This window comes from Phocoena sinus, chromosome 16 (assembly GCF_008692025.1).
Source record: "Phocoena sinus isolate mPhoSin1 chromosome 16, mPhoSin1.pri, whole genome shotgun sequence".
Classification (NCBI taxonomy): Eukaryota; Metazoa; Chordata; class Mammalia; order Artiodactyla; family Phocoenidae; genus Phocoena; species Phocoena sinus.
In genome coordinates this window covers 58,791,008-58,818,725 of record NC_045778.1, presented here as the reverse complement: position 1 = coordinate 58,818,725, position 27,718 = coordinate 58,791,008, and the positions used below count along the sequence as shown (strand labels likewise).

The 27,718-nt window shown below is 57.6% G+C and overlaps 3 protein-coding genes across 7 annotated transcripts in view; 1 reads left to right on the top strand and 2 right to left on the bottom strand.

Annotated features, from left to right (window-relative positions):
* The first annotated feature begins 689 nt into the window (after positions 1–689).
* PSD (pleckstrin and Sec7 domain containing) lies at positions 690–14,558 on the top strand. 2 transcript variants are annotated; one of them, XM_032608852.1, is made up of 17 exons: positions 767–1,420; positions 1,695–1,797; positions 2,290–2,650; positions 3,400–3,834; positions 5,032–5,226; positions 5,393–5,473; positions 5,680–5,792; positions 6,421–6,479; positions 6,588–6,677; positions 9,478–9,579; positions 10,463–10,506; positions 11,945–12,135; positions 12,220–12,290; positions 12,399–12,556; positions 12,716–12,860; positions 13,118–13,261; positions 13,749–14,558. In XM_032608852.1, the coding sequence occupies exons 1-17, from the start codon at positions 767–769 to the stop codon at positions 13,977–13,979; spliced, it is 3,177 nt and encodes a 1,058-aa protein (XP_032464743.1). In that variant the 3' UTR covers positions 13,980–14,558. The 2 variants fall into 2 exon arrangements, with proteins under 2 accessions (XP_032464744.1, XP_032464743.1); XM_032608853.1 differs by lacking the exon at positions 9,478–9,579 and having other exon boundaries at positions 690–1,420.
* An 89-nt stretch (positions 14,559–14,647) lies between these two features.
* On the bottom strand, positions 14,648–22,429 carry NFKB2 (nuclear factor kappa B subunit 2). 4 transcript variants are annotated; one of them, XM_032608854.1, is made up of 23 exons: positions 22,332–22,429; positions 20,972–21,063; positions 20,590–20,671; positions 20,432–20,472; positions 20,079–20,177; positions 19,848–19,999; positions 19,483–19,589; positions 19,230–19,388; positions 18,837–18,941; positions 18,623–18,708; positions 18,407–18,545; positions 18,040–18,168; positions 17,709–17,915; positions 17,488–17,629; positions 16,997–17,111; positions 16,691–16,904; positions 16,373–16,542; positions 16,146–16,248; positions 15,866–16,017; positions 15,667–15,736; positions 15,256–15,428; positions 15,031–15,142; positions 14,648–14,932 (listed from the first exon to the last, which is right to left on the bottom strand). In XM_032608854.1, the coding sequence occupies exons 2-23, from the start codon at positions 20,990–20,992 to the stop codon at positions 14,808–14,810; spliced, it is 2,703 nt and encodes a 900-aa protein (XP_032464745.1). In that variant the 5' UTR covers positions 20,993–21,063; positions 22,332–22,429; the 3' UTR covers positions 14,648–14,807. The 4 variants fall into 4 exon arrangements, 3 of the variants coding, with proteins under 3 accessions (XP_032464745.1, XP_032464746.1, XP_032464747.1); XM_032608855.1 differs by lacking the exon at positions 22,332–22,429 and having other exon boundaries at positions 14,648–14,929; positions 20,972–21,248; XR_004346271.1 differs by lacking the exons at positions 15,667–15,736; positions 22,332–22,429 and having other exon boundaries at positions 20,972–21,249.
* Positions 22,430–24,459: 2,030 nt separating this feature from the next.
* GBF1 (golgi brefeldin A resistant guanine nucleotide exchange factor 1) overlaps positions 24,460–27,718 on the bottom strand; it is a 126,301-nt gene continuing 123,042 nt past the window's right edge. Inside the window, exon 41 of the mRNA XM_032607829.1 lies at positions 24,460–24,727. Coding sequence (XP_032463720.1) covers positions 24,617–24,727 — 111 coding nt within the window. The 3' untranslated portion in view covers positions 24,460–24,616. The remainder of the gene's footprint in view (positions 24,728–27,718) is intronic.

Genomic DNA, 27,718 nt, shown 5'->3' with positions numbered 1-27,718 from the left:
AGCTGTGTACTGATATTATTTGTCCTTATGTGTGTGTGTGCATGAGTATGTGTACCTGTATGGAGAACAAGAATGTCCCTTTCCCATTCAGCATGTATGTAGTAGAGGAGGAGCCTCTGTTCAGGCCTTTCTCTTCCCTTTCACCTATGCCTCTCAGCCCCTCATGTCCCTATATACCACCCCCATTCTTCCTCCCTCTCCTTCCAGGAGGCCTGAGTTCTCTCCCCCTGAGTGAGGGGCTTCTATAGAGAGACTGTGGAAGGTCCATGGCTGGACGATGATGATGGCTGGCTGATACTTCTGGTCCTGAGGGTGGGGTAGCAGTCTTCCCCCTCCCCCACCAGAAGTAGTTCCAAAATGCCACAGGAACTCTGGGCTCATTCAACTTCTGAAATACCTTCCTCTCTCCTCCCAGGGTGGTGCTTAGAGCCCCCAGGCAGAAAGGAGAGGAGCCAGGGGCCCATTGGGGGTACAATTCTTTTCTCTTCAGGCCTCCATGGAAGTAGCCCCAGCAGGAAGACTGATCACCACCCCCAGGGGTGGGATCAACGATGCCATATTCCCGGCATGGGCTAGACCCCTGGTGCTCAGTGACCCCAGCCAGCTTTCCCTTCCCTGTCTCTGCTCTCCTGTCCACCCGACTCCCTGGCAGTTCACCCCCTCCTCCCTTTCCTCTCTTGCAGGCCTGTCTGAAGAGTATGCTGCGCCCTCACTCCCCACCTGGCCTGGCCATCCCTGCCCCCCCAGCCTGACCCCCGGCCCCAGCATGGCCCAGGGTGCCATGCGCTTCTGCTCGGAAGGCGACTGTGCCATCTCCCCGCCACGATGCCCACGCCGCTGGCTCCCCGAAGGCCCAGTGCCCCAGAGCCCCCCCGCCAGCATGTATGGTAGCACAGGCTCCCTACTACGGCGGGTGGCAGGTCCAAGTCCCCAAGGCCGGGAACTTGGACGTGTGACAGCACCCTGTACACCCCTGCGTGGCCCCCCTTCACCCCGTGTTGCTCCCTCACCCTGGGCACCCTCTTCACCCACTGGGAAGCCCCCACCAGGGGCCCGGAGCTCTGTGGTCATATTCCGCTTTGTGGAGAAGGCCAGCGTGAGGCCACTGAATGGTCTACCTGCTCCTGGAGGCTTGAGTCGGAGCTGGGACCTGGGTGGGGTCTCTCCTCCCAGTCCCACCCCAGCCCTTGGTCCTGGCTCCAACCGAAAGTTGCGGCTAGAAGCATCCACATCAGACCCACTCCCAGCTGGAGGAGGCTCAGCTCTGCCTGGCAGCCAGGGCCTTTTACACGGGCCACCAGCTCAACCTCAGGTTGGAGCAGACGGCCTTTACTCCTCTCTCCCCAATGGGCTGGGGGGACCCTCTGAGCACCTGGCCACATTATTCCGAGGACCTGCTGACACTGGACTCCTTAACCAGGTATGTGATCTCCCTTGGGCTCCCTGGAACCCCAGAGACCCAGCAAAGGCCAAGGCTTGTCTTCTTGGTGGTCTTGGGCCTATCAGCTGTTCACTCTGAATCCTTCAATCTGTGCTAAATCTGCCTCTTTCTTGCCCTCTTTGTTTGTCCTTATGTCTCTGCACCTCTGTCCCTGTATGTTTTTCGTTCTGTGTTTCTGTCCCATGTTCTTGTGTCTTTGTGTGTCTGGCTTTATCTCTGGGTGCCTGTGTCTATGTCTCCCTCCTTGGCTTAGGGGGACACCTGGTCCTCACCCAGAGAAGTCTCCTCTCATGCCCAGAGAATCGCTCGAGCCAAATGGGAATTCTTCTATGGCTCTTTGGACTCCCCCAGCTCAGGTAAGGCCTGGGACTGAGGCAAGGGGAACAGGACAGGGCCTTTTCCACAGCAGCCATGGCGGGCTAGGGAGCCTTCCTTTAAACCTCCCCCTATTCTTTCCTGGGCTTCTGAGTCAGCTAATGCCTCTCTAGGCCTCAGTCTATCCATCTGTGTTATGATAGGGGGTTGGGGGATGGCAGCTAGGTTGGGCACTTGGAGGAAGCTGGGTAGTGGAGGGAGGGGATGGCAGGATGTCAAGGGTCATTCCTTGGAGTAGAAAAGAGGCTGGTCTCCCTCAGGCCCCTCAAAGCTGTTTGATAAGAACTTGATTTGAAATGAGCTCCACTGGCACCAGGAAAAAGCTGAGTTTGTAGCAGGAGGAATGGCGGCTAGACAGTGAAAGAACTTCCTGCCAGTTTGAGGCCGTGGGGGAGAGTTCCTTCTGAGAACAGAATCAGGACAGGGAGCTGACCTGAATAACCTCCTGACCAGGATGCCTGTGCACACTGCAGGTGCTAAGCCCCCAGAGCAGGCCCCCCCATCTCCACCTGGGGTGGGCTCAGGGCAGGGCTCTGGGGTGGCTGTGGGGCGAGCAGCCAAGTACTCCGAGACGGACCTGGACACAGTGCCCCTGAGGTGCTACCGCGAGACCGACATCGATGAGGTGCTGGCTGAGCGGGAGGAGGCTGACTCGGCCATCGAGAGTCAGCCCAGCTCTGAGGGCCCGCCTGGCACTGCCCGCCCACCTGCCCCACGTCCCGGCCCATGCCTTGGCCCTCGTTCCAGCCTGGGCAGTGGCAATGAGGATGAGGATGAGGCAGGTGGGGAAGAGGATGTGGACGACGAGGTGTTTGAGGCCTCAGAAGGGGCCCGGTGAGTGGGGGAGTGGGAGAGGAAAGTGGCTTGCTCCTTCCCACTGGCCCAGAGCCAGAGGTGGGCTCAAAGGGATGGGAATAGAGACAAGGGTGGGGCCAGGACTGTCAGGACAAAGCGGTGTGCTGACAGGGCGCTGTAGCACTCGGGATTCCGGACAGAGGCCTGAGGCCTGGCAGGGTGCGGGGGGTGGGGGGGTATGGGGACCATCATCAAGAGCCCAGGAGGGTAGGGGCAGCCAGGGTAGAGGAGGAAAGGGGTTCTAATGAGGGCCAGGGGCAGAGTGACAGGCCGAGGTCAGAATCAAGCCTGGGGGCACGGGAGCATCAGGCTAGATCCTGGATCCCGGCAGGAGAACGTGGAGTGTAGGGGCCTTCCTCTCTGTCTCACACCCCATTTCAGCCTGGATCCTCATCTTCTTTTCCTAAGATGTTGCCAGAAATAGAAATGGGATGGCAGGAGGAGAGAGGATCAGGGAGAAGGAGGAGAAAGGGAGATTAACAGGGAGTGAGAGAGAAAGGGGATTGGGTGTTGGGTATGGGTAGGGCTGGGGTGCTCCAGGGTCACTAAATAGCTTGGCAAACCTGTGGTGGGGACCCCATACTCGGGTGGCTCTTTTCGGGGGCTGGGAGCCTGTGGAAAGGGGATGATAATCCCCTTCATAGAGTCGGTATGAAAGTTCAATGAAATGCTACCTGAGAGCTGTCCTGTAGGCCCCTGATCAGAGATTCTTCTCCCCACCCCTGCAGGCCAGGCACCCGAATGCCTCACTCCGGGCCTCTCAAGTCGCCTCTGCCCTTTCTACCTGGGACCAGCCCCTTGGCTGATGGGCCCGACTCTTTCAGTTGTGTGTTTGAAGCCATCTTGGAGTCACACCGGGCCAAGGGCACCTCCTACACCAGCCTCGCCTCGCTGGAGGCCCTGGCCTCACCTGGCCCAACCCAGAGCCCCTTCTTCACCTTTGAGCTGCCTCCCCAGCCCCCTGCCCCCAGGCCTGACCCACCTGCTTCTGCCCCACTTGCCCCTCTCGAACCGGATTCTGGTACCAGCTCTGCTGCTGATGGGCCTTGGACACAGAGAGGGGAGGAAGAGGAGGCAGAGGCCAAGCAGGCCCCAAGGAGGGAGCCCCCTAGTCCCTGCCACTCAGAAGACAGCTACGGGCTGGGGGCAGCTCCCCTGGGCAGGTGAGTGATTCCTTTGGGTCCTCAGACTTGAGGCCCCAGGGCCCCAGGGCCCCAGGAACAGTTGCTCTAAGGGACAGAGCCTGAGTGTGAAGATGTAGTTTATATTCTTGACCCCTGATAGGAGTGGTTAGGGGATACAGATGTGTTTTCTCATTTGGAGGACTACTTCCATTGGCTGTGAGTGGGAGCCCCTCACAGCTGCCGCCTTGGTCTCAGATCCAGTGACTTGCGAAACCATGGTTTAGGATTGAAGGGTCCCTAGAGGACACCCTCCTCTTTCTCTAGAAGGGCCCTTCCCTCCCCAGACAGAGCCCTAACCTGCTTAGAATTCTTCTGATCTTACCCTCAGTCAGCCTGGAGGTTTCTCCCAAAGATGCAGCCACCAGCTTCTCCTTTTGCTTCCCTCCCATGTCACCTCCCCCCTCCAATCTAGAGTCTCTCACCCTTCTCCAGGAAGTCCTTTCACCAGTCTAACCTTTCTGCTCTCCCCTCTGCCAGCTACCCTCTCAGTCACTGAAGCCATGGCAACAGGAGGGGGTGGCCAGAGAGACAGGGTTGCCTAGCAACTAGGAGTTTCCGGCCTCTGTCTCTGGGGTGACAGGTGGCTTTGTGAGTAGAGCAGCTGGGGTGGGAAAGGAAGGCAGAAGGAGACAGGGGATGAGGAATTCACTCTGACCCCCAATACCCTCTACCCCAGAGCCTACTTCTTTGAGGGTATAAGAGAAGGACTGGAGGAGGCTCCTCTCCCTAAAAGGCAGGAAGAGGAAAGACATAGGAGCAGGAAAGTGTCCCTGCTGTCCTCACATCTTTGTCTGACCCTCCACTGTTCCTCCCTAGCAGTCCATCTATCCTATCTTTGCCCATAGTCTCAGACACAGAAGACTCTGTCCTGAGTAGGTCCAGTGTGGGAATGGGGAATCTATGTCTAATAGCAAACTTAGGGAGCTTTGGGGAAAGCAGCCAGAACTCCCAAAGCAGCAACATGGATGTGGGTTAGATTTGAGGCGGGACTTCCACAGAGAGGTGGTAATGATGGAGTAGGCTGAAGGAAGGAATTTCCTTCTCTGGAGAAAAGAAAAATGCCTTCCCCATGTCCCAATCTTCCCTTCTCTGTCTACTGGGTCTGGAGGCAGAGGAAGGATCTGGATGGCCCCTGAGGGCTTGCCCCACCTCTGAGCTGGTGTTCTACCCTGGCAGTGAACCACCCCTGAGCCAGCTCGTGTCTGATTCGGACTCAGAGCTGGACAGCACAGAGCGGCTGGCCCTGGGAAGCACAGACACCTTGTCTAATGGGCAGAAAGCAGACCTGGAGGCTGCGCAGCGCCTAGCTAAGAGGCTGTACCGACTAGACGGCTTCAGGAAGGCGGATGTGGCCCGGCACCTGGGCAAGAAGTAAAGGCACTGGGCTGGGATTGAGAATTGGGGGAGAAGGAATGCATCCTGTGGGCAGCACCTCCACATCCCCTGTATCTAATACCCCCAGGTCTCTAGGTAAACCCCACCTGGCCCCTTGACACTTCCCCTTGAGACTCCACCTGTCTCTCTGCCCTGCCCACAGCAACGACTTCAGCAAACTTGTGGCTGGAGAGTACCTGAAGTTCTTTGTCTTCACGGGCATGACTCTGGACCAAGCTCTCAGGTGGGTGTCCAGCCCTTTGAGGGCAGCGCCTACTCTCCAGGCCTGGTGTGCAGGGCCTCAGTTATGCCTCCTCTGAGCCCCGTGACTCCCCTAAACTGCCCTGAAGTCACCCTTTCCCAAGCTGTCTGGGCATGGCCAAGAGCCAGGGCTGCCTGGTAAGGGGACCTTGGGTAGAGGTGACATGTCCCCTCTTCCCACCTCCCCAGGGTGTTTCTGAAGGAGCTGGCCTTAATGGGTGAGACCCAGGAACGGGAGCGCGTGCTGGCCCACTTCTCCCAGAGATACTTCCAGTGCAATCCTGGAGCCCTGTCCTCAGAGGGTGAGGAGGCCCGGGGCAGGGCATTCCTGGCTGGTCACTGAGGCAGATGGGCACATCTGTGCAAAGCAGCATGAGTGTGTGTGCAGAAGTACCCGAATGCATGAGCTTGCAGGCATGCAAGCATGCATGTATGCAGACAGTACTGGCACGGCTGTACAGATGTGGAACTGTGCATGTGGGCAGGTATAGTGCTAGGTAGGGTCTAGTGTGTGTTGTGAAGAGGCACGTGGCAGGTGTGTTTGCATGTCATTGTTTGCATACATGTGCAAGACAGTGCTTGGCCTGAGCAGGGATTCTATTTGGTCTGCATAACTGTGTGGGGCCCAATGGCTTGCATAGACACAGAGGCATGTTGGTGTTGGGGGCAAGCAGTGGGCTGCCCCCAGAACCTTAGGGAGTTAGGTAGGGTGACCTAAGAAGAGGGAGAGGTCCCATCTGAGGGATTTACTGGAAGAGAGAGGTCTTTGCTCTGGAGGGGTTTGCTAATGGGGTCGGGGACTTACAAAAGTGTGGTTGTGAGCCAAAGGGGTTCCTGAAAGGGGGCAGGGGATGAACTGGAAGATTGAGGAAGATAGATGTGTAAAAGTCCCTGCGAGGTGGCCAAGGCTGAATGTCAATTCGCTCCTAGACGGTGCGCACACGCTGACCTGCGCCCTCATGCTACTCAATACGGATCTCCACGGCCACGTGAGTAGGGGGGCTGGCGGGAGGGAGCCCGGAGCACCCCGTCCAGGCCCTCAAGGCCTGGGAGGCGAAGGACTCCCCAAGCTCAGAGGCCTCTGTGCCCTCCATTAGAACATCGGGAAGCGCATGACCTGCGGAGACTTCATTGGTAACCTGGAGGGCCTCAACGAAGGCGGCGACTTCCCCAGAGAGCTGCTCAAGGTGGGGGGTGGGGCGGGGCGGGGCAGAGGTCGTTGGAGGGGAGGGACAGGGGACCTATCAGCAGGCCTCCGAGGGAGGGGCGGGGAGGGGCCTGCCACCACCCAGTTCCCGCTGTGGAAGCCTGAGCTCTAGTGACTCAGCCTGGGGACCGCCCCCTCCCCCAGCCCCCACAAGACTGGCTTTCCCGGAACATGCGCACTCGCAGTCCCAGCGCGCAGCGGGGGAGGGCGGGGAAAACAGTTCTCGAAAACACGTGACCAGCAGGCCCTGGACCCTGTATTTTGGCTTCGTTAGCGCCCCTCCTTAAGTGTTCACTGAGGAAAGGGGTGGGGTGTGTGTGGGGGGGTCTCTGCAAGGGCGGTGGGGCGCGCATAGGTACACCACTTCCCTCCCCGCGCCCAGCCCCCGCCTCACGGTGTACGGCCACAAAGGCCTCTCTCGTACCGCTGCACTGGAGGGACCCGGAGTTGGGGGCCCTGAGAGGGACAAAGGCTTTCCGGGGTCCTGAAGCCAGTTAGCACCAAGCTGGGACTACACACTGCGCTTCTGGCTCCTTAGTGGGCAGGCCCCGCGCCCAGGCGCCAGGTCCTGAGGGGTTAGCTACACTGGAGCGGGTAGGATGGGAGGAGGAGGGGGGTGGCCTGGTCCTTGGCTTCAGTCCTCTTCCAGATCGGGTGGCGTTTTATCTGAGAAGGCCTGCACTCCCTTGAAACCCCCAGAGTTGTCAAAGGGGTCTCCCGGCCACCGCATACATGTGACAGCACTGGAGTGTCCTGGGGCGTGTCTGTGAACGTGGGGTATGTTGAGCTTCTGAGTTTGGGAACGTATCTTGAGTGGGGCCGTCCACTGTGAGCTGGGGGGGCGTCAGTGAGTTGGGGTGTATGCTGACTTGTATATGTGATTTAGGGTCTGTGAATCATAGGGCTTTGACTTGCAGTGTGTTTGTGCTTTAGGGCTTATGATTTAGAGTGTGTTGGGATGTAGGTTGGGTGTTTGTGTGTGTTGGGGTGTATATCTACGAATTGACTATCTGGTTTATGACAGGTGTCCATGAGTAGGGGGTGTATGTCTGTGAGTTAATGACTGTAAAATTTGAGGTGTACCTCTGAATTTGTAGTGTCTGTGAGTTGAGGTGAATGTGTATTGGTGCATCTGGTTAGTTGGGGTGTATGTAAAGTGGGGTGTTTGAAGGTGATTATATACTCGGGCATTTGAAGTATCTGCGGGTCGGTGAGCTGGGTAATTCCACGGCTGTCTCCATCCCGCGCCGCTGTCTCTAGCCTCGTGGCCCCTCCTGGCTCTGTAAAAAAGGGCCGCCAGGAGGCGTTCCGACCTTTCTCCTCACCACCGCACCCAGACGAGACAGGAGAGCGCTCCAGACCCTACAGGGACAGCCCATCTCACAGCCCTAACCTCCCAGCACCCCTAGAAAAGGCCACCGCGCCGCCCCCCCACCGGCCCTCCCAGGCGCCTCCCGCGTGACGGCGCGCGGCTGGCCCTCCTGTCGGTCGGACGCCTCCATTTTGCGCCGTCCCCGCCCCTCGCCCTCGCCCTCCCCTCTCCGTCGGCGCCCACCCCCCCACCCGCTCTCGCCGAGCTGCAGAGCAGACAGCGTCGCCGCCGCCGCCGCCGTCGCCGCCGAGCGCTCCGTGCGTCGGTGGGAGCCGGGCCGGGCTCGGGCCGGGCCGGGCCGGGCTGCTCGCGCCGGCTGTCGGGGGAGCCGTCCGCGGGCCGTCCGGGTCGTCCGCGGCCGAGGCCGGACGGCGGCATGGCCGGGGGCCGCGGCGCGCCGGCCGGGCCAGCATGATCGGTGTCAACAGCATCCACAGCAGCGCCGGGCGGCTGCGCTCGCGCTCGCTGTGCTCCGTGCGCTACGGGCGCACCCACCGCGGCGCGGAGACCCTGTGCTACGGCTGGCCGCAGCGCTCGCGCAGTCTCAAGCCCGTGCTCTACACCGACCTGGTGGTCAGCCGCCTGCAGAGCCGCAAGAAGAAAAAGGCGGTGAGGGCGGTGGGGCCGCGGCCCACGCCAGGCTGGGGGACGACCGAGGGGGTTGCTGAGGGCGGCACGCGACTGAGGGGGCGGCTTGAGGGAGGCGCCGAAGGCATCGCAAGCCTAGGGGGGAGCCCGACACGGACAGAGCCCACGGGTAGCCAGGGGTGGGCATGGGGTGGGGGTAGGGCAGAGACCCTCGGATCAAGTTGGGGATCGCAGACCAAAGGGTCTTTGGACCTTCTAGATGAGAGCATGAGACGGAGCTCACCTGTGGGGTTTAGGAATTTTCGAAGGAAGACGTTGTGGGCCAAAGGAAGTGCCGAGAGGGGCAGGGGATGAACTGCAGGGGTGGAGACAAGGACCGCAGGTTGGCTTTCGGTGGCCACTTCACGTCCTGGCCCGAGAGTTGGAGTGTGAGGGCTTAGCGTCTGCGCCTTGCTGAGTTTGGTCGGGGTGGTGCTGGGAGGGCTGAGTATGCACCTGACTGACTGGGTTGTGCTGTGGGGTGGAGGTCGTGGTGTACCTGCCCCCGGCCAGGGTGTGCCCATGTGGGGGGGTGCTTGGCAAGCCTTGTGGTTGGGTATAGCAGTGGACAGTGAAAGAGTCAGAGACCGTGTTGTGTGGGCAGTGGGGGGCTGTGTCCCATCTTGGAGAAGGTGCCGACGTCACCACTGCATCCAACTCCTCGCACGCAGGCATCACACGCCACACGCTTAGCCGCATGTGCTGGGGACACACCCACTCACGGACAGGCTGGTGGAAGCGCCCCCACAGTGGGAGCCACTGGTGTGAACCCACGTTGCAGGCTACTCCCAAGAAGAGGGGTCCCCTATGCCACTACTGGAACCCATCCTCTCCTCCGACTACCCCAAGGCCCCTGCAGGTCCCCCAGGCCAACTGTACAGAGGCAAGTGACTCGGGAATTCACAGGGAGTTTGGAGTGTGCAGGGTTTGGAAGCTAAAACTATTGTCTTTTAGACTAGTGTCCACTCTGCCGGAACATGAAGTATGTGCCTGGGCAGGGGGCTGGACCACTCCGGCATTTGGCTTGCTGGGGCTCTCTGGGTTGGGCGAAGATCTCAGCTTGCACTGGGGCTGGGAGCCATGGGAGTGTGTTCTCTGTTAGCCAAGGAGGGAGGTGACAGGGAGAGTCCTGTTCCTGGGCCTCAGTTTCCCCATATGCCCTGTGTGGGTTTATCCTGTCGAAATAGGCCAAAACGCATGGTTGGGGAAAGGAGAGCTTCTTAGGCTGCGCTTTTCCATTCCTTCTAGGGCTGTGCTTCCCCCACCCAGGTTCTGAATAGGATGACTCTTAACAATAACAACAGCAGCAAAGATAAGAGCAGTTGCTACTTATTGCACATAAACCGTACGCCAGGATGTCCTGTGTTAGTTGCTTGCCCTATGGTAAACACGTGGTACTTGGACTTCCCTGGCCGTCCAGTGGTTAAGAGCTCCCAGTGCAGGGGTGCGGGTTCTATCCCTGGTCAGGGACCTGAGATCCTGCATGCTGCGTGGCGTGGCCAAAAAAAAAATAAAACGACCACGTGGTGCTACGTTTGTTCTTCCCATGGAGACTTGTCCAGAGTCATGCAGCTCAAGTGGCAAACCTGGGCCTGGGTCCTAGTACCTTGTTCTAGAGCCTGTCAGTCATTACACCCTACTGCCCATCCCCACCCCCAGTTCTGTCTCCTCCCCCAAACTTGGAGGGAGGGCTCTGAGCTCTGGCATTGGTGCACCTCCCCCCCAGGATTGACCCCCACCCCCTTGGTTTGTTCCTCCCTCTGCAGGCCTTGTACAGCTCCATTAAGAATGAAAAGTTGCAGTGGGCCATGTGAGTCCTGGGGCATGTGAGGGGCTGGGATGGGATGTCGGGAAGGGGCTGCCTGGAGAGGTCCAGAGCACTGAGATGGGCTGAGTGAATCCTGGGGCTGTGGAGCCGGGGAGGCGGGTGAGAGCACGAGAGGCTGCCTCACTTCCTTTTTTGGAGGTGCCCGCCTGGACGTGGGGTTCTGTGTCTTGTCTCTAGCTGGGTTGTTATGACAAGCTGGGTTGGGGTGGGTGGCCATTGTCAGCTGGCCTGGGATGAGGGTGCTGAAACAAATGGGGGGAGGTCTCTTGGCACCCAAGTGGGAAAGTAGAAGTCTCTGGAAGTAGGGCCCCCGACCAGTAGAGGGAGAGCCTCCTCCTGGGTCCTAGGGAGCCAGAGTGTCACAGAATTGTCTACTCTTGGCAGCCCCAGTGGAAACAGAAAGACTCAGTTAAGTCTTGGAAGAGTCTAGTCTGAGGGAGGAGGTCTAGTTTTAGTCGAGTCCCCCAGTCTGAGGTAGAGCCCTCATCTAAACAGTCAATAGATCACTCCTACTTGCTGATATCTGCTGAGAGTCCAGTCACTGCTCAGTTTAGCTGGGAGCTCCCAGTCTGCAGGAGAGAAGACCTCAGAGGAGGCAAAGCTCAGGACTGGGGTACAGGGGGGATCAGGGAAAGCTTCTGTGAGCATTGGTCTCGGGGCAAGCCTTGACGGAGAGGAAGCATTGTTTGGGGAGAGAAGGAGGGAAGTTGGCATTTGGGAGGCCAATGTGTGGTGGCTGAAACGAGTGTGGGGTGAGGAGACCAAGAGGAGGCAGGCTAGCTGGAATGGAGAGTGGCAGGAGAGAGACAGTGTTGGTGAGGATGTAGTGTAGGCTCCAGGTGGAAGGCAGTGGGGAGCTACTGCAGGTTCTTGATGAGGGAGTGACAAAATAGAATCAGATTTTTTAGCTGATAGCTGACAGAGCCTGCAGACCAGGAGGTAGTAGGAAGCTCCTTCTGCCACCATTTAGCCAACAAGCTACGAGTAAAGCCTGGTGCTGGGTGTGGTTGAGAGGCTGATTCAGACATGTGTCTGCTCCGGTGGAGAAGGGAGTGAGGGGTGTGTGTGTGTGTGTGTGTGTGCAGAAATGGAGAGGATGGGGCTGCGTACACGTGAGGGGAGGAAGGGACAGACGTGGCCCTACCCTTGGGAACTCTAATCTGGGGGCAGAGACATGCTGCCTCGAGGACCCCTGATCTGAGTGGGGAGGTACAGCTACACCCTGGTGCAACCCGGTCTGAGGCCGGAAATGTGGCTCCAGGAGCCTCAGGCTGAGGGGAGCCACGCCCTATGAGAGGGGCAGTCCCCCCAGCCCCTTCTTCACAGACACTGGAGGAGCGTTCCTGGGTGGCAGAGGCCGGGCCTGAAGGGGGGGTCGTGGCTACACGGCCAGCCCCCTCTGAGGTGATCACACCTGCAGAGACGAGGAGGAGCTGAGGCGCTCTCTGTCTGAGTTGGCCGACCCCAACCCCAAGGTCATCAAGAGAGTCAGCGGGGGCAGTGGCAGCGGCTCCAGCCCTTTCCTGGACCTGACTCCCGAGCCCGGGGCCACAGTCTACAAGCACGGGGCCTTGGTGCGAAAGGTGCACGCAGACCCTGACTGCAGGAAGAGTACGTGGCCAGGTGGGGAGCCCTGGGGGATGGATGGGAGTGGGCCTGTCTCAGGCCCCCCTGACTTGTCTTCCTTCCCCCCAGCACCTCGGGGCAAGCGGGGCTGGAAGAACTTCCACGGGATCCTCAAGGGCATGATCCTCTACCTGCAGAAGGTGCGGGGGCCAGCTCAAGGGGCTGGGGCTGAGCTGGCTCAGGGGAGGGAGTAGGGGTGGGTCGAGCTGGGCTGGGACTGCAGCCAGGACGAGATGGGCACCCCACAGGAGGAGTACCAGCCTGGGGAGGCCCCGTCGGAGGCTGAGCTGAAGAACGCCATCAGCATCCACCACGCACTGGCCACGCGTGCCAGTGACTACAGCAAGAGGCCCCACGTCTTCTACTTGCGCACCGCTGACTGGCGGGTCTTCCTCTTCCAGGCTCCGTGAGTGCCCTCCTCCTGCCCATCCCAGACCCCTTCACTCCACTCCCAGCTTGCTCCCATCCCTTGTCCCTGGATTGCCTCATTGCTTCTCAGGCCAGGACTGGCATCCCTGGATGGAACCCTGGGCCCAGGTCCCAGATGGCTGTGCTGTCTCCCCAGGAGCCTGGAGCAGATGCAGTCCTGGATCACTCGCATCAATGTGGTGGCTGCTATGTTCTCCGCACCCCCCTTCCCAGCTGCTGTCAGTTCTCAGAAGAAGTTCAGCCGCCCTCTGCTGCCCAGTGCTGCCACCCGCCTCCCCCAGGTACCCCCAGCTCTGTCCACCTGGTGCCAGCGGGACGGAGGCAGGCCTAGGCCGACTGCACTCCAGGCCGCTGTGTATGATACATGTAGATGTCCAGTGCACCAGGACATGGGCCATAGTGGGGCGTGCAGAGGCTGAAATACTGTTGGTTAACCCATACATGGTGCTTTGTTCATCCAAAGGATGGGGCACCTTTTCTAAAAACTTGCACAAAGGCACTGTCTCTGCCAGAGTGACCATGCTCCCCCGGCCTCTAGGAGGAGCAGATGCGGACCCACGAGGCCAAGCTGAAGGCCATGGCAAGTGAGTTGCGGCAGCACCGGGCTGCCCATCTGGGCAAGAAGGCCCGGGGCAAGGAGGCTGAGGAACAGCGGCAGAAGGAGGCCTATCTGGAGTTTGAGGTGAGCCTCCCGGCCCGGGCAACTCTGTGGCTCCTTGCTCCACCGGTGGGACCTCTGTGTCTCCATACAGAGGCTCAGACTAGTGATTCATGGCATGGACTCTAAGAGTGGGACTAGCTAAGTGACCCTGGGCAGACTGCTTAATCCCTCTGAGCTGCAGTTTCCTCTCCTGTGGGACAGGGACAGCATTCCATCCCCACTAGGGAAATAAAAGGAGATGATGTCTCTTACGTGCTCAGTTTTGCCAACTCTGGTAAAGGCTCAAGAAACATTAGCTGTTACAGTTGACAGTCTAGAGAGAACCCAGAGAAGGTCACCAAACTACCCAGGGATCATGTCGCAGTCAGTCCTTGGGGGCTTTTGGGGCTTCAGAGGTAGGCAAGAACGTGGCATCTCCTAGCCTTCTTTGGCGTTCCCTCCCTGCTCCAGACGGGGGTGGGCTGGGCAGACGGCGGACAGCAGGCTCATCCCTGCCCCTCTGCCTCAGAAATCTCGCTATGGCACATATGCAGCGCTGCTTCGGGTCAAGCTGAAGGCGGGCAGTGAAGAGCTGGATGCGGTAGAGGCAGCACTGGCCCAAGCCGGGAGCACGGAAGACGGACTCCCCCCTCCTCACTCCAGTCCCTCCTCGCAGCCCAACACCTCCAGCCAGCCCCGGGCTCAGTGTCCTGGCCCAGAGTCTCGCGCAGGGGCAGGCAGTGGGCGGTGGAAGCCCTGAGTTGAGGGTGGGAGTGGGGCGGGGCGGGTGGTGCCCACCAGGCACCTGCATGACAGGGCCCTGCCTGAGCCCGGGCCGGCCTCGGGCCACCTGGGAGGGCCCCTCGGTCCAGGGCCTGACCGCGCCGGACGCGGTGTCCGGGGCAGGGCAGGGCAGGGCTAGGGCACGGGCCTCAGGAGCCTTAGGCTAAGGGCCCCTCCGAGACCCCCTTTTTGTGATAATGTTTTGCACTTTTTCGTACAGGGGACTGGGACGGGAGGGGCCAGGGCCCCTAGACTTTTGATGCTTTTTTTTTTGTGTGGGGGAGACCTGACATTTCTGCTGAGACACCCCACCCCTGACACCAGCAATCGCCCTCCACCCTGGGGCCTGGCTCAGACAGAAGCCAGGAGTTGGGGCTGAGCTGGTTTTCCCTCCCTCTTCCATGAGGGCTCACCCGCTCTTTCCAGAGGTGGCGGAAGGGTGTCCATGCTGAGGCCCTATGCACAGGCCGGGGGCAGCATGGCCTTGCTTTCCCTCCTTCAGTGGGCCCTACCCTTTGTATAGCCTCCACCTCCATTAAAACTGCTCTAGACTTGCTGGCTGGGCCTCCTCCTCTATCCAGTGCCTGGCCTGAGGCCAGGATAGGCATTTGGTTCCCAGGAACAATAGTCACACACATCAGGGGCTGCTCTAAGTTGGGGAGGAGGCCACGCCCCCTCCCTTTCTCATGAGAATCTTTTATTTGCCCCAACTGAAGGGTGGGCACGGGGTGTTAAATAAGAACTGGAATAGGTGGGGACACTGTACAGAGGGGCCCAGGAAGGGGGCTGGTGGGTGGGCAGCAGTTCAGTGCACCTGAGGCTGGGGATGTCCGTGGCAGAGCCCGCCTGGTGGCTCAGGAGGGGGGCCCAGCTTCTCTGCTTCCTGTTCCACCGACTGGCTCCCGTATGCACTGTCCTCCTTCACCTCTGCTGGGGAAGTGGACACGGGGAAGGACATAGGAAGAGTCAAGGCCTCAAGCCTCCCACCCTCCAAGCCCAGGTCCACCTTTGAGGTAGGGCCCCTTTACCTGTGCTAGGCAGCTTTTCTCGGGTCTCAGGACCCCTCAGCAGCCTCACTCCCTCGTCCAGGCCCATGTCAGACAGGGCATCCAGCAGGCCTGCCAAGTCCCCACCAGCCAGCTGAGGAGAAGGACGAGGCAGGAGGCTTGAGTCATGGTTAGGGTGTGGTGTCCGCAGAGAAGCACCAGAGACCTGAGGCTGGGGCATGGAGCGCGGGACGGGGACCGACTGACCTTGTAACTGCGTAGGAGACTGCCGCTGGGTGAGGCCGTCTTTCGATACGTGTCCACCAGACTGCGCAGACCCAGCCGTTCTGCCAGCTCTGCCCAGCTGCCCTGGGCTCCTGGCCCGTCTAGCAGATGCTCCAGGTTCTGTAGGACTGTATCCTCGAGTGGCATCTCTGGCCCTGAGGGGGACACACACATAACATGTTAGTTACCCCCCAGGGATGGGCAAAAACACAGCTGAATGCCACCTTTCTCACGTGGTAACCTGATAGATAAGGCAGGAAGGGCCACTGGGGGCAATGGACGGAGGACAGGGATGGAGGAAGGGAGACCTCCTTGAGTGGCCCTGAAGGAGAAGAGACCTCTGTGAGCAGGGGTCTGGGGTCTGGCATCTGGCAATGGGTGGGGAGATCTCACCTGCAGGGCTAGGTGGGGTCAGGGGGGGCGCCATGGTGTCCTGAGCAGCATTTAGCAGCAAGGTCTTCACCTGGGGAGACAGCCTCAGCCTTGACTACCTCCCATCACAGTCCTTAAGTCCAGGTACCAGATACTCAGGACCCATCTATAAGCCCAGCTGCCCCATCCCCTGGTACTTCTAGTCCCAGGCTGGCCTCACCTTGCTGCTGCGAGTGAGGTCAAGAGGTGTGTGGCCCCGAAAGCTGCCTCGGGTGTCCCTCTCAGGGCCCTCAGAATCTGAGTCACTACCAGAGGTGGGGGGTGAAGGCAGTGGGCACAAGGGCTCCTCGTTCTCTGCATGGATGTCGGCACCTGGGTGAGGGGATAGTCACGGAGAAGTACAACAGGAGCCCACATTAAGGATGCAAAGTGGGGGGACTGGGAAGCCCCCCTTTCCTTCCCCCCAGCCCTGTTCATATGCCCCTGAGAGTGAGACTGACCGGCCTTCAGAAGGAGGCGGGTGAGGGTCGGGGATCCCAGTCCAGCTGCCAGGTGTAGGGGCGTGTTTCCCGCAAAGGTACGGGCATTCACATTGGCCCGGAGCTGTGGGGTGCAAGGGAGTGGTTGATCACAGCACCAACTGATTGGCTGTCCCTCCGCCACACCCTCCCCATCCCTAGTCCCTCCACACCCTTGGCTCCATGCCTTCCACAATCCGCAGTCCCACCTTGGTGACCAGATGGGTGACCAACCCCAGCTCCTCCATTTCTGTGGCTAGATGCAGGGCTGTTCGGCCCCCCTGCCGCTCTGCAGCCTCCACTTCAGCTCCGTTGTCCACCAGCAGATCCAGGCACTCGGGGCTTCGGGCACGGACCGCCAGGTGTACAGGGTACAGCCCTAGTGACACAGGATGCTCAGCCTGCAGCTGTGCCCCCAATGTGACCCCCTGACCATCTGACCTCGATGCCTCATGTCCACTACAGGCACTCACCAGGTACCCTCTCTGGTCCCCACCCTTGCCCGCTGGTCCAGGTGATGAACTCACCTTCAAAGTCTGGCAAGTGCAACAGTTGGGGCATGCTGGGAACTCCACTCCGCAGAAGGGTGCGCAGCACGTCAGGGGCACTGGCACGTGCCCGGAGTGCCAGGTGCACGGCTGAGTCTCCATGCCGATCCAGCAGTGCTGGATCTGCGCCCACCTGCAGCAGGAAGCTCACCACGCTGGTCTGCCCGGTGATCACTGCCAGATGCAGGGGCGTCTGGGGAGGCAGGCAGAGTGAGCCAGGCCTGCTCCTGGCCTAGACCCACCTGACTTCCAGCCCCTACCCCCTCACCAATAGATGCCCCTCACCTGGTGCAGGTGGTTGGTGAGATTAACAACGCCGAGGTGCGGGGCGTGGTAGATGACGTGGGCTATTTGCTCAATGACGCTGGTCTGCCCGTGGATGATGGCCAAATGCAGCGGCCTGGGGGTTGGGGAGTAAGACTCTGGCCTAGTGAGCCCAGCAACTCAGCATCCTTCACCCACCACCTCCACAATCTCTCTCCCTCGGCCCCGCCCAGCCCAGACGTCTCCAAGGACATCGCTGCACCTGAACTTAATACTTCCGAGCACCTTTTGCGCTAAGTACGTACTATTATTGTGCCCCTTTAAAACTGAAGTGTGCAGAGATTAAGTATCTTGGACAGAACTAGAGCATAACGAGGCCAGGCTTGAAACCGGGTCTGTCCAACTCCAGAGCCCTGGCTCTTTTTAAGTCCCTTTCCCACCCCGCCCCCCACGACCTTCCACCACGCCAAGCCCAGGACCCCGCCCGCCCGGCCGCCCGCCCTCCCACCTACGTGTCTCCGTTCTCGTCCTGCGCGGTCAGCAGGTGGCGCTGTCCCGCCAGCAGCGCGCGCGCGTCTGCCGTGACGCCGTAGTCGAGCAAGGCTCGGGCGCTGCGCTGCGCCAGGCCAAACAGGCGCGCGTTGTATTCCCGGGCTGGGGGCGACAGGGGGTGTGGGCATGGGCTAGGTCCCCACCCGCAGCGTCCCGACCACCCGGATTCCCGAGGCCATACCTCGATGCAGCAGCTCCGGGGCCTGTTCGCGCTGGAGGGTCCTGGAGGGGGCGCTCAGCTCTGCTGCTTCCTCCCCCGCATCCACGCTAGGCGCCTCGGAGGCCATCTGCGCCCCGCCCCCGCCTCCCGGGTAGCAGCCCATTGGGGCCGCACCGGACTGGTAGGGGCTGTAGGCCAAGGAGGAGGAGAAAAAGCCGAGGCTGCCACCTGTGGACACAGGCAGGACTGTGGGGAGGGGGCACCAGGAGGACTCTTCCAGATTTCTTCCCCCACAACTTTTCTCCCCTTTACCCCTCCCTCATCCATTCCCCTTCCTGCCACCAGCACTCACCTCCTCCTCCAGCTCCTCCATAACCCCCAGCCGAGCCCCCAGAGCCTCCACCCATGTGGGAGCCACCCCCAAAGGGCTGGGAGAAGGTGGGCAAGGCTTTCCTCCGCTTCCGCTGCACCTCCTCCTTGTCTGGGGGGAGAGGCAAATGAGATATTAAAACCCCAACTCACACCTTGCCTCAAGAGCCCTGTCCCATGTTTGGTAATGGCCTTTCCCCTGAAAGCCCTCAGGCTGGCTCCTAGGGTCACCTCTTCCTGGGACCTTCCCTACTCCTGATTTGACTCATGGGTCCCCTGATCTAGTTCTTGGGACCCTCCAGCCAAGCCCCCACCCTCCAGCCCCCGTGGGATCTTCAGCCCAGCTCCACCTTCCACCAGAGGATAATAGGTGAACTGTTTGGAGTCAGAGACATCCCCCCCACGCTTGCGTTTCAGTTGCAGGAACACAGTTACAGGACGCTCAATCTTCATCTTATGATAGGGAGGTGTCCGGAACACAATGGCGTACTAGGGGAAGGAGAACATAAGGTGTATTAAGGCCTTGGCCTAGTTTCGGCCCAGGCCCAGCCCTGGCCCTAGGGTACCTGTTTGTGAACATCTGTGGGAGAGAAGTCCCCGAAGGCCTGCCATCCATTCTCATCATCCTCGTAGAACCGAACCTCAATGTCATCTACAGGGGAAATTGAAGTTTGGCCACAGCTCCTAGTAGAATCTCCAGGGCCATTTGTCCTGGAGCTGTCCCGGTCCCCAAGCTTGATACCCAACATCCCTAGCTCCCAGCCTAGGCTCCAGCCTCACCTTTCTGCACCTTGTCACAAAGCAGATAAACCTCATCTCCACCCCGCACAGAGCCAGCTGTCTTGTCCATTCGAGAAATCTTCAGGTTTGAGGCTCCAGGAGACTCTATGGAGATGGGATATCAATTACTTGAGAGGATATAATAGCCATGGTCCCAATTATGGAGCCAGGGGCTTTGTATTATCTGAACAACCCCAAAGGTACAGGAACTGCTAGTATCTTCATCTACTCAAGATGGAAGCCATACTCAGAGAGGGGAAATGACTTGCTCAAGATCACTCAGCTCATACATGGTGGGGCCAAGTTCAAACCCAGGCCTATCTGACTCCACAGTTCAAGGCTGCCCTCCATGCTCCCTCTGGCACCCAGGCCCCAGGTGATCAGGATACTCACTGCTGTCATGGATGGGCTGAGAGATAACTGGCTTCAGGGGCAGAGAGAAGGAGCCATCACTGGCTCGAAGGAAGGCAGAAAAGCGCAGCCGCACAATGCTCAGATCCATCACCTTCTTTAGTTCCTTGGCCTCCTGCTCCAGCTCCCGACGCTCAGCCTCTGGGCAGCGGGCACACATGTGACCCCTGGAGTCCTCCTCCTTCTCTACTCCTTCCATGACCACCTCCCATGACTCCCTCCACGTCCTCCATACCCGTAAGGCCCTGGGGCCTGGAGCGAAGCCGCTGTCTCTGCAGTTTTTGTATCATAATCTCCATCATGTTCTTCTTGGTCACATGCAGGACACCCAGGTTGTTAAATCTGGGTAGGGGAAGGGAGGAGTCAGAGGCCTTGCAGGCAGTTCTTTCCTCCTGAGGCACCCTCCCCACTGCCAGGGCTCAGCTCAGCTCTACTTCCTCTAGGAAGCTTTTCTAGTTTTCACTTGGGGCCTTGGGTTCTAGGGCCAACCAGGGTCTCTCCCCTTGGTCAGATGCTAAGCTCACAGAGGTGGGCTGGGGCCTAGAACTGGCAAGCAATGAGGGGGCACGCCAGTGGAGACCAGGGGTAGGGGGCACCTACTGGGCAGTCATATCCTTGGGCCCCACAGACACTGCGCAGACCCCCAGCTCCGAGCATTGCTTGCCCACCAAACTGTGGGCGTGAGCACGAGGCGGGTCACTGTGTGTTACCAGGTCCACCTCTATCTTGGCCGGTCCCTCGTAGTTACAGATCTGTGAGGGGTGAGGGCTGTCAGCAACGCCCATGAATACACTGTCCACTAGCCCACCCTCCAGCACTATCCTGGCTCACCTTGACAGTGGGATAAGTCTTCCGACCCTTCTCGCTGGAGGCACCTGGCAGTCCTCCGTGGGAAGGGCCTTCACAGCCATATCGAAATCGGAAGCCTCGCTGAAGGTGCCAGGGCACAGTGACATTGTGACCAGGACAGACACCAGCCCCCCATCCCCCCCAGCCAGCAGTGACCATAATGACTGGATGTGTGTATCCTGAATCACAACCACACCACTGTGATCAGCAGCAGCTAACCATCCCAACCCTAAGTGGGTCTGTGTCAGTTACCCTCCCTGTGGCCACCCAGCTGCAACTACCCCACTTGCCCCCAAAGCTGAAGCCATCCCACACTATCCCTTCCACTCGCTCACCTGCTTAGGCTGTTCCACGATCACCAGGTAGGGGCCATCAGCTGGGGACAGAGGGGCCTTGCTGAGCCAGGATCTCTGAGCCCACTCCCAAGGCAGAGGGCACATACTCCTCCCTTCCCCTCCCTCCAAGACAAGGGGAGGTCAGGGGACTTACTAACCTGTCTCTGGGGCTGGCTCCTTGGGCCCCACCATGGACGGGTTGAATTTGAAATCATCATATTCAATGATGCCATCCAGACCCTGGTTTGGAGACAGACTGGGGTGGCAGCTGATTCTGAGCCACCCCCAGAGGCCTCCACCTCTCAGCTCTGTAAGCCCACAGTAATGACTCCCTCTCCTCCCCAGGCCCATATGAAAGCTCCTACTGTAAGCAGTTTGTAGACAGACTAACTGACAGGCAGGGTGAGATAATCTGAGGACATTACAGGTGTCGGGGAGTAGATGGCACTCCGAAAGACGGGCAGACAAGCAGACAGGCACGGGGCGGGGGGGGGGGGGGGGGGCAGACGGCCGGCTTTGGGGCCAGGCGGCGTGACTCACTGGGTCGTAGCAACTGTCCATGTCTCTGGGCTAGGCCCGGCTCTGTCCGGTGGCTTCGGCGAGTCCTGTTCCCCAGAGTTTCAGGCGCCCGCCTTAGGTGGGGAGGAGTGGCGGGGGTAGGGAGAGACAGATCAGGACGGGAGTTGGGGGAAGAGGGGGGCCCAAATTTGGGGGAGGGTCCGATCTCCTCCAGCTACCCGTCCGGGTGTGGCGGGCAAGATCCGGTGGAGGGCGAAATCTGGAGCTGGGCTGGGCCGGGCCGGGGAAGGGGCAGGAAAGTTAGAACAGCTTAGGAAAGTCCCGAAAATACCACGGGGAGGCGGGGCCGGAGGGGGCGTGCCTGGAAATGACGCCACTGGCCACTCCCCCGAGGCGGGAGGGGCGCGAGGTCTTCTCGCTGGCCTGCGGGCTCCCGCAGCACCTCTACAAGCAGAGGAGCGGCGAGACCCAGAGAACGCCCCGCGGGGTTGGGGGCCACCTCCTCCCTCCAGAGCAGGCGCCAGGGCCTGGAGGGTCTTTCAAGGCCGGGGGAGGCTACTAGTCCGGGGCCAGGCCCGCCTCCCGTCCCCTTCCCCTCCCCCGTCCTGGAGCAACCTCGGGATTTTCTACTCCGAGAGAGGCCACGGCTGATTCACCCCGGGGGGTTTTGGGGGGATATTCCTACTGTAAGGAGGCCTCCTCCCCGAAGGGCTGTAGGCGGGGGCTCTTCCCAGTCGGGGGCCCCGGGGTTCTGCCCCGAGAACCGGTCTCTGGGGCCACGGGGCGGCGGGAGGAAAGGTGTCTCCTTGGGATGGGTTCCTCTATTCCCTCTCCCCAAACATCTGTACAGCTGTTGATTCCCACACCGCACCTGCTTTGGGGGCCCACGCCCCACCCCAGTCCCATAGCCGTGTGTAATGCATGTATGTGTCTGCATCACAGGTGTACAAGTGTGTTTCGGCCCATGTGCTTGTGTGTACATGGTGTGAACATGCGTGTACAGGTGAGCGTCCTTAAACTAATCAGTGTGGACACATGTCTGAGCATGTATGTAAGGGCACAGGTGAACATATCTTTGAGTTTCTGTGTGAAGGGTATGGGTCCAGGCACCTGTGCACGGGTGAGTGTGTTTTGCGTGTGCATGTATGTGTGAGTCTGAGTGCATGGACGACCCTGTGCACCCGCCGGCATATGTGTAGATATACGCACGGCCCGCGTCTTTGTACAGGGATATTGACGTGTATCCGCGTGTCTTGTTCGTGTGCGTGCTCTCTGGAGTGTGCAGATGCCGCTCTTAAGCTCTGGGGCTCGGTCAGCTAAGGGCCCTCCTCCTGCCCTTCCCGGCGTCCCGCCACCCAGGGGTCTGAACCCAGCCACTCACCGCGGCGGCGGCTCCGGTTCCGGATTCTCTCCTTGCCCGACCCACCTCGGACGGGTCGCGGCACCTCTCCAACCACCCGGACTCCAGTCGGGAAAGCCCCTTTTCGGCCCCCGGGAGGGGGGAATTCCCGTGACGTTTCCGTGCGTCACTCGCCATGCCCTTTTTTATTGGCTGAAAGTTTAAGTCCCGGACTCGCGCAGCCAATCAGGAGTGGCTCAGGCAGCCCCTTAGAGGAGAAATATTTGCGCAGCGCGGGAAGCAGGAGTGAGAATGACTCTCAGGCGCTGGCTCTGGCCTGGGGACCAGTCCGCTGCGGGATCCGCTGACCGAGTGCCATTCCCCAGTCGAAGGACCCGGCTCCAGTCTCCTCACCCACCCAGGCATGTCCCAGCCGGCTGGCAGCCCCCGCTGCTGCTCGGCTTTATGGTGCGCCTAATACTTGGCCACTTCTGAAGCCGGGGAACCCCAAGGGGAAGCTGGTTTGCCTCAGCCCTCTGGCCCCCCGCCCGGAGCGGGGCCCCGCTGCCGGGAAGACTTAGGGGAAGAGGGAGGAAGTTGATCTTGCAGTCAGTTCCAGAGTGCCATCTGGTGGCCTCTCTGGAGCCGCGAGGAGACTCCGTAATCTTCCCTTAATCAATCTTCCCTGGAAGAGACAATCTGTACCTAAAACTTGTTCTATAAATGGCAGGTTAACAGCTGGCCAGACTTTCAGACCTGAATTCAGGTCTGCGCCGCGTAAGAGAAATGAGTTGTTTATTTGGGGGACTCAGGCCTTGTTCATCGATCACGGAGATTTGGAATATTAGAATGGAAAAGGCATCCAAAATTAATAGTTAAAACTTCCTCCGATGTAGGAAATTGCCTTTTATACAGTTTCCAATGTCCGCTTCGACCCTTCTAGTGGCAGCAAGGTCAGTACAGAATTTCACAAGGTGCTGAACTCCGAGGCTGGACATTTCTGGTTGGTAGAACTTTTTTTTAGGAGGTGCCATGAGTAATCTCCATTCTTGCAGGCGTCCTCCCTTCGGCTCACCGAGGTAGAACACAGGCTGTTGTTTCAGATCTTTCCTGCAACTTGCCCCTGACCTTAATAATGGAATTACAGGCCTGCAGTAGCTCTGCATAAAGGGAGACTATTATGGCCCTTGATTTGGGCTATTTCCTGTCACTTCCCCCTCTTCATGTTGCCTGCAAATGGAATGTGCCAGATACTGTGTTAAGATACTTTAGTATAAATTCTTATTCTTCCTCCCAGCAGCACTAGGAGGTAAATATTACCTTTACTGATAAAGAAATTAAGGCTCAGAGAGGTGAATTAACACAACCAAATACACAGCTAGGAAGGGACAGAGTGAGAATCAAACCCAGTCTCTTAACTCTAGGACAAAGCTCTTTCCCCTAAATTTGTATAAAACAAAGCAAGCCTTTCCACCGCACTGTGGGCCTCCAAATAATTTGTCAAAATCCAGGGATATTGTCTACTACCTTCCCCTGGTAAATCAGACCCAAAACCGTTAAATTAAAATGGAATGAGGTTAGATTGGTGTACTACAACTTAGTGAACCTGTGCTAGTTACCATTGATTACAACTGTCCTTTCAAAGTGCTCATAAACCAACAGCTGAAATTGGCATGAACACTTCTAGTCTCCAAAATGTCTCTAAAAGCAACCCTAGGGCTTGAGCTATTCTTATTTATTTATTTGTTTATTTATTTATTTATTTATTGGCTGCGCTGGGTCTTCCGTTGCTGCGTGCGGGTTTTCTCTAGTTGCAGCGAGCGGGGGCTACTCTTCGTTGCGGTGAGAGAGCTTCTCATTGCGGTGGCTTCTCTTGTTGCGGAGCACAGGCTCTAGGCACGCAGGCTTCAGTAGTTGTGGCACATGGGCTTCAGTAGTTGTGGCTCACGGGTTCAAGAGCGCAGGCTCAGTAGTTGTGGCACGCAGGCTTAGTTGCTCCACAGCATGTGGGATCTTCCCGGACCAGGGCTCGAACCCATGTGCCCTGCATTGGCAGGACGATTCTTAACCACTGCGCCACCAGGGAAGCCCAAGGGTTGAGCTATTCTAATTATGAGATTCTGAGCTGTAATTTCTTTCTATTTATTTATTTATTTGTTTGTTTATTTTTGGCTGCATTGGGTCTTCGTTGCTGCACGCAGGCTTTCTCTAGTTGCAGCAAGCGGGGGCTACTCTTTGTTGCAGTGCACAGGCTTCTCATTGCAGTGGCTTCTCTTGTGGAGCACGGGCTCTAGGTGCACAGGCTTCAGTAGTTGTGGCGCATGTGTTTAGTTGCTCCGCGGCATGTGGGATCTTCCCGGACCAGGGTTTGAACCCATGTCCCCTGCACTGGCAGGTGGATTCTTAACCACTGCGCCACCAGGGAAGCTGTAGTTTATCTGAAGATTTAAAAAAAGAAAAACCTTTATCATAGAAAGTTTCAAACATATATAGTGGAGAAAATAGTATAATGAATCCCCATGTACTCATCAGTCAGCTCCAACAATTCCCAGTGTTGTCCTGGAGATTTTAACTGACTCAAAGTTTATTGTTAGTTGCTATAGCCTCATCTATCTCGACTTAAGAAACCTCTTCATTGTTTGTTTCACTAATTTCCAACCTAATGATGATCTCTGTTTCTGTACCCAGGCCTAGCACTACTGCTGGCCCAGAAGAGAGGCACCATAAATTCGCTCCATTCACTCACCAATAAATAGGGAGGGCCTATTCTAGAAATCAGTGTCCCTATTTGAAGACAAAAATCAAATGGTTGTATAATATGTCAGTTGGTGATAAGTGCTACAGAGAAAAATAAAGTTGTAAGAGTATAGAGAGTGACAAGTGTTTTCTGAGTAGCAGTCAGGGAAGTCTTCTCTGATGAGGTAACATTTGAACAGTGACTTGAAAAAAGTGAGAGGGTGAGTTATGTGGATATCTGAGGGAAGAGCATTCCAGGTGGAGGCACCAGTAGTGTAAAGGTCTGATACAAATGCGTTTGGTATATTTGAGGACCAGCAAGGTTTTTTAGGTAGGTGAGAAAAAGTAAGAACTTTGGATTTTATGCTGAATGAGATGGACATCCATTTGAGGGTTTTGGGCAGTGGAGTGAAAATGATATGACATGTATTAAAAGTATCCATTTGGCTGCTGTGTGGAGAGTAAAGGGTAGAGAGTATGGAACTAGAATGAAGGAGGGAGACCAGTAGTCCAATAGATGGTGGCTTAGACTTGGGTGGTAGTGGGTGAGGGTGGGAGAAGTAGTCACATTCCAGATAGATTTGAAAGACAGAAGCAAAAAGACTTGCTGAGGGATTGGGTGTGGGATATGGGTGGTGGGGTGTGGGCATTGGTATAAGAACCTAGAAGAGATGAGGGGTAGTTGTACATAAAGTCAGAGTGATGGATGGTATTTAAAGTTTCGACAGTGGACATCACCCCACGATTGAATGTGGAGAAAAGAAGTTGACAAGCACTGAGCCCTGGGGCATTCTTTTTTGGGTTTTTTTGGCAGCGTTGGGTCTTCGCTGCTGCGCTCGGGCTTTCTCTACTCTTTGTTGCGGTGCACTGGCTTATCATTGCGGTGGCTTCTCTTCTTAAGGAGCATGGGCTCTAGATGCACGGGCTTCAGTAGTTGTGGCTCATGGGCTCAATAGTTGTAGCATGCAGGCTCTGTAGTTGTGGCTCACGGGCTCAGTAGTTGTGACTCGCGGGCTTAGTTGCTCTGCAGCATGTGGGATCTTCCAGGACCAGGGCTCGGACCTGTGTCCCCTGCATTGGCAGGCGGATTCTTAACCACTGTGCCCCACCACTACTACTTTTGAGCTGAGGAAGTGTCATAGAAAAGACCATGGGGTTTAGAGTGAGACAGACCTGGGTTTGAATCCCAGCTGCCTAACTTCCCAGGAATTTGGCCTCTCTGAACCTGTTGCCTCATCTGTAAGAGGAGTAAATACCTCTACAAGGTTGGGTAAGCAGTGCACTTAATATTGACATATACTGGTGTTCCAACAATGTCACTTCTCCATGTTAGGGTCTTAAAAGTCTCTAGCTTTCCTCTGGACTTTTTGAAGCCTGCTATCCTAGAGTTCTTATAGGAGACATCATTAAGACCAGCATTTCCCTGCAGATTATTCTATTACTTTCCCACAAGTTTTGTCACTTCCATGTCATCAGCCATTCTTTGTTGGTCAAAATTAAGGCCTGAATATTAGTTCTTGTAGTTTCCCTTGCCTGACAGAGACAACACTGTCAACCACACAAGTCACGTATGTGTCAGTTGATCCTTCTATAACAGAATGAGGCTTCCAACAAATGTTTTTCTTTGCTTGCCAGTGGGGAAGGGTTCAGTTTGCAATTACTCCAGCTTCTTTCCCGATATTTGTAGACCGAGGGATACAGACTTTTCATATTCCTTTGTTCATAGGATGGCCTTCAGGTTTCTATACAGAAGTCAATGTTGTTTCCCCCATAGGGAAACAGAAGCTTCTGAAGGCAGAGCTGTGGGGCTCAGAAGGGAGAACAGAGAGAGATGTTATAGCTGAAGCCAACAGCCCTAGTGTTAACCTGACTGTAGTTCCGGGCTTTTCTGCACTCATACAGAAGGAGTGCAGTCTTACTCCTAATTTTCCCAGGAGCAAGGCTTCTAGTTAGTGTGGAAAACAGGCATGGTCTGGACTACTTGCAGAAGGAAGGGAAGAGGGAGAAACTAGTGTAAGAGCTGCAGGACTCACGTCAGCATTGTTCCACATCAGGCTGTTTCCATTTCCAAAGCACCCGAGGGAGGCACTTACAGACATCCAGACCCAGCAACATCCACGTGGTTGTGCTGAGCAAAGGAAAGCCCAAGGTGCTGAACGATTACACAGACATCTGGGACCAATGGAGAGGTGAGTGCCCCTAACTCTCCATGAGGGAGGCCAGCTGGTAGTACAGCAGGTACCACTCTCTGCCCTCCCTTCCCCTGGGGGAAGAGACCATGGTGAAGGAGAATGCCAAGATGATGGAGATGCTTCACCTGGGAAAGCTTAATAGTATTCTGCATCACACCCACAGTACCTCACCCCTGCAGGGGCCACACTGCCTGCCCCATACGCACTCCCACTTATCTTACCCTGACGCAAAGGGAAAGAAGGGGAGGGGTTCTCCAATCATGCTGCAGTGACTGGGGTAGATGGAGGCTGTGGGATGGGAAGAAATTTTCCCTCCTCAGTTCTGGGCCAAAATGAATGCCCTGTGTCCAGAAACACATGATCACAGTTATGGGCAAGATAGCCTCCCACCCCCTAAGCCCCATGGGCTCCTCTCTGCTCCTGGGACTATGAGGCACATCTGAGGGAAGACTTCTGAATAACTACAGCTCAGCTCTGGTTCACCTTCCCTTTGACCCCAGC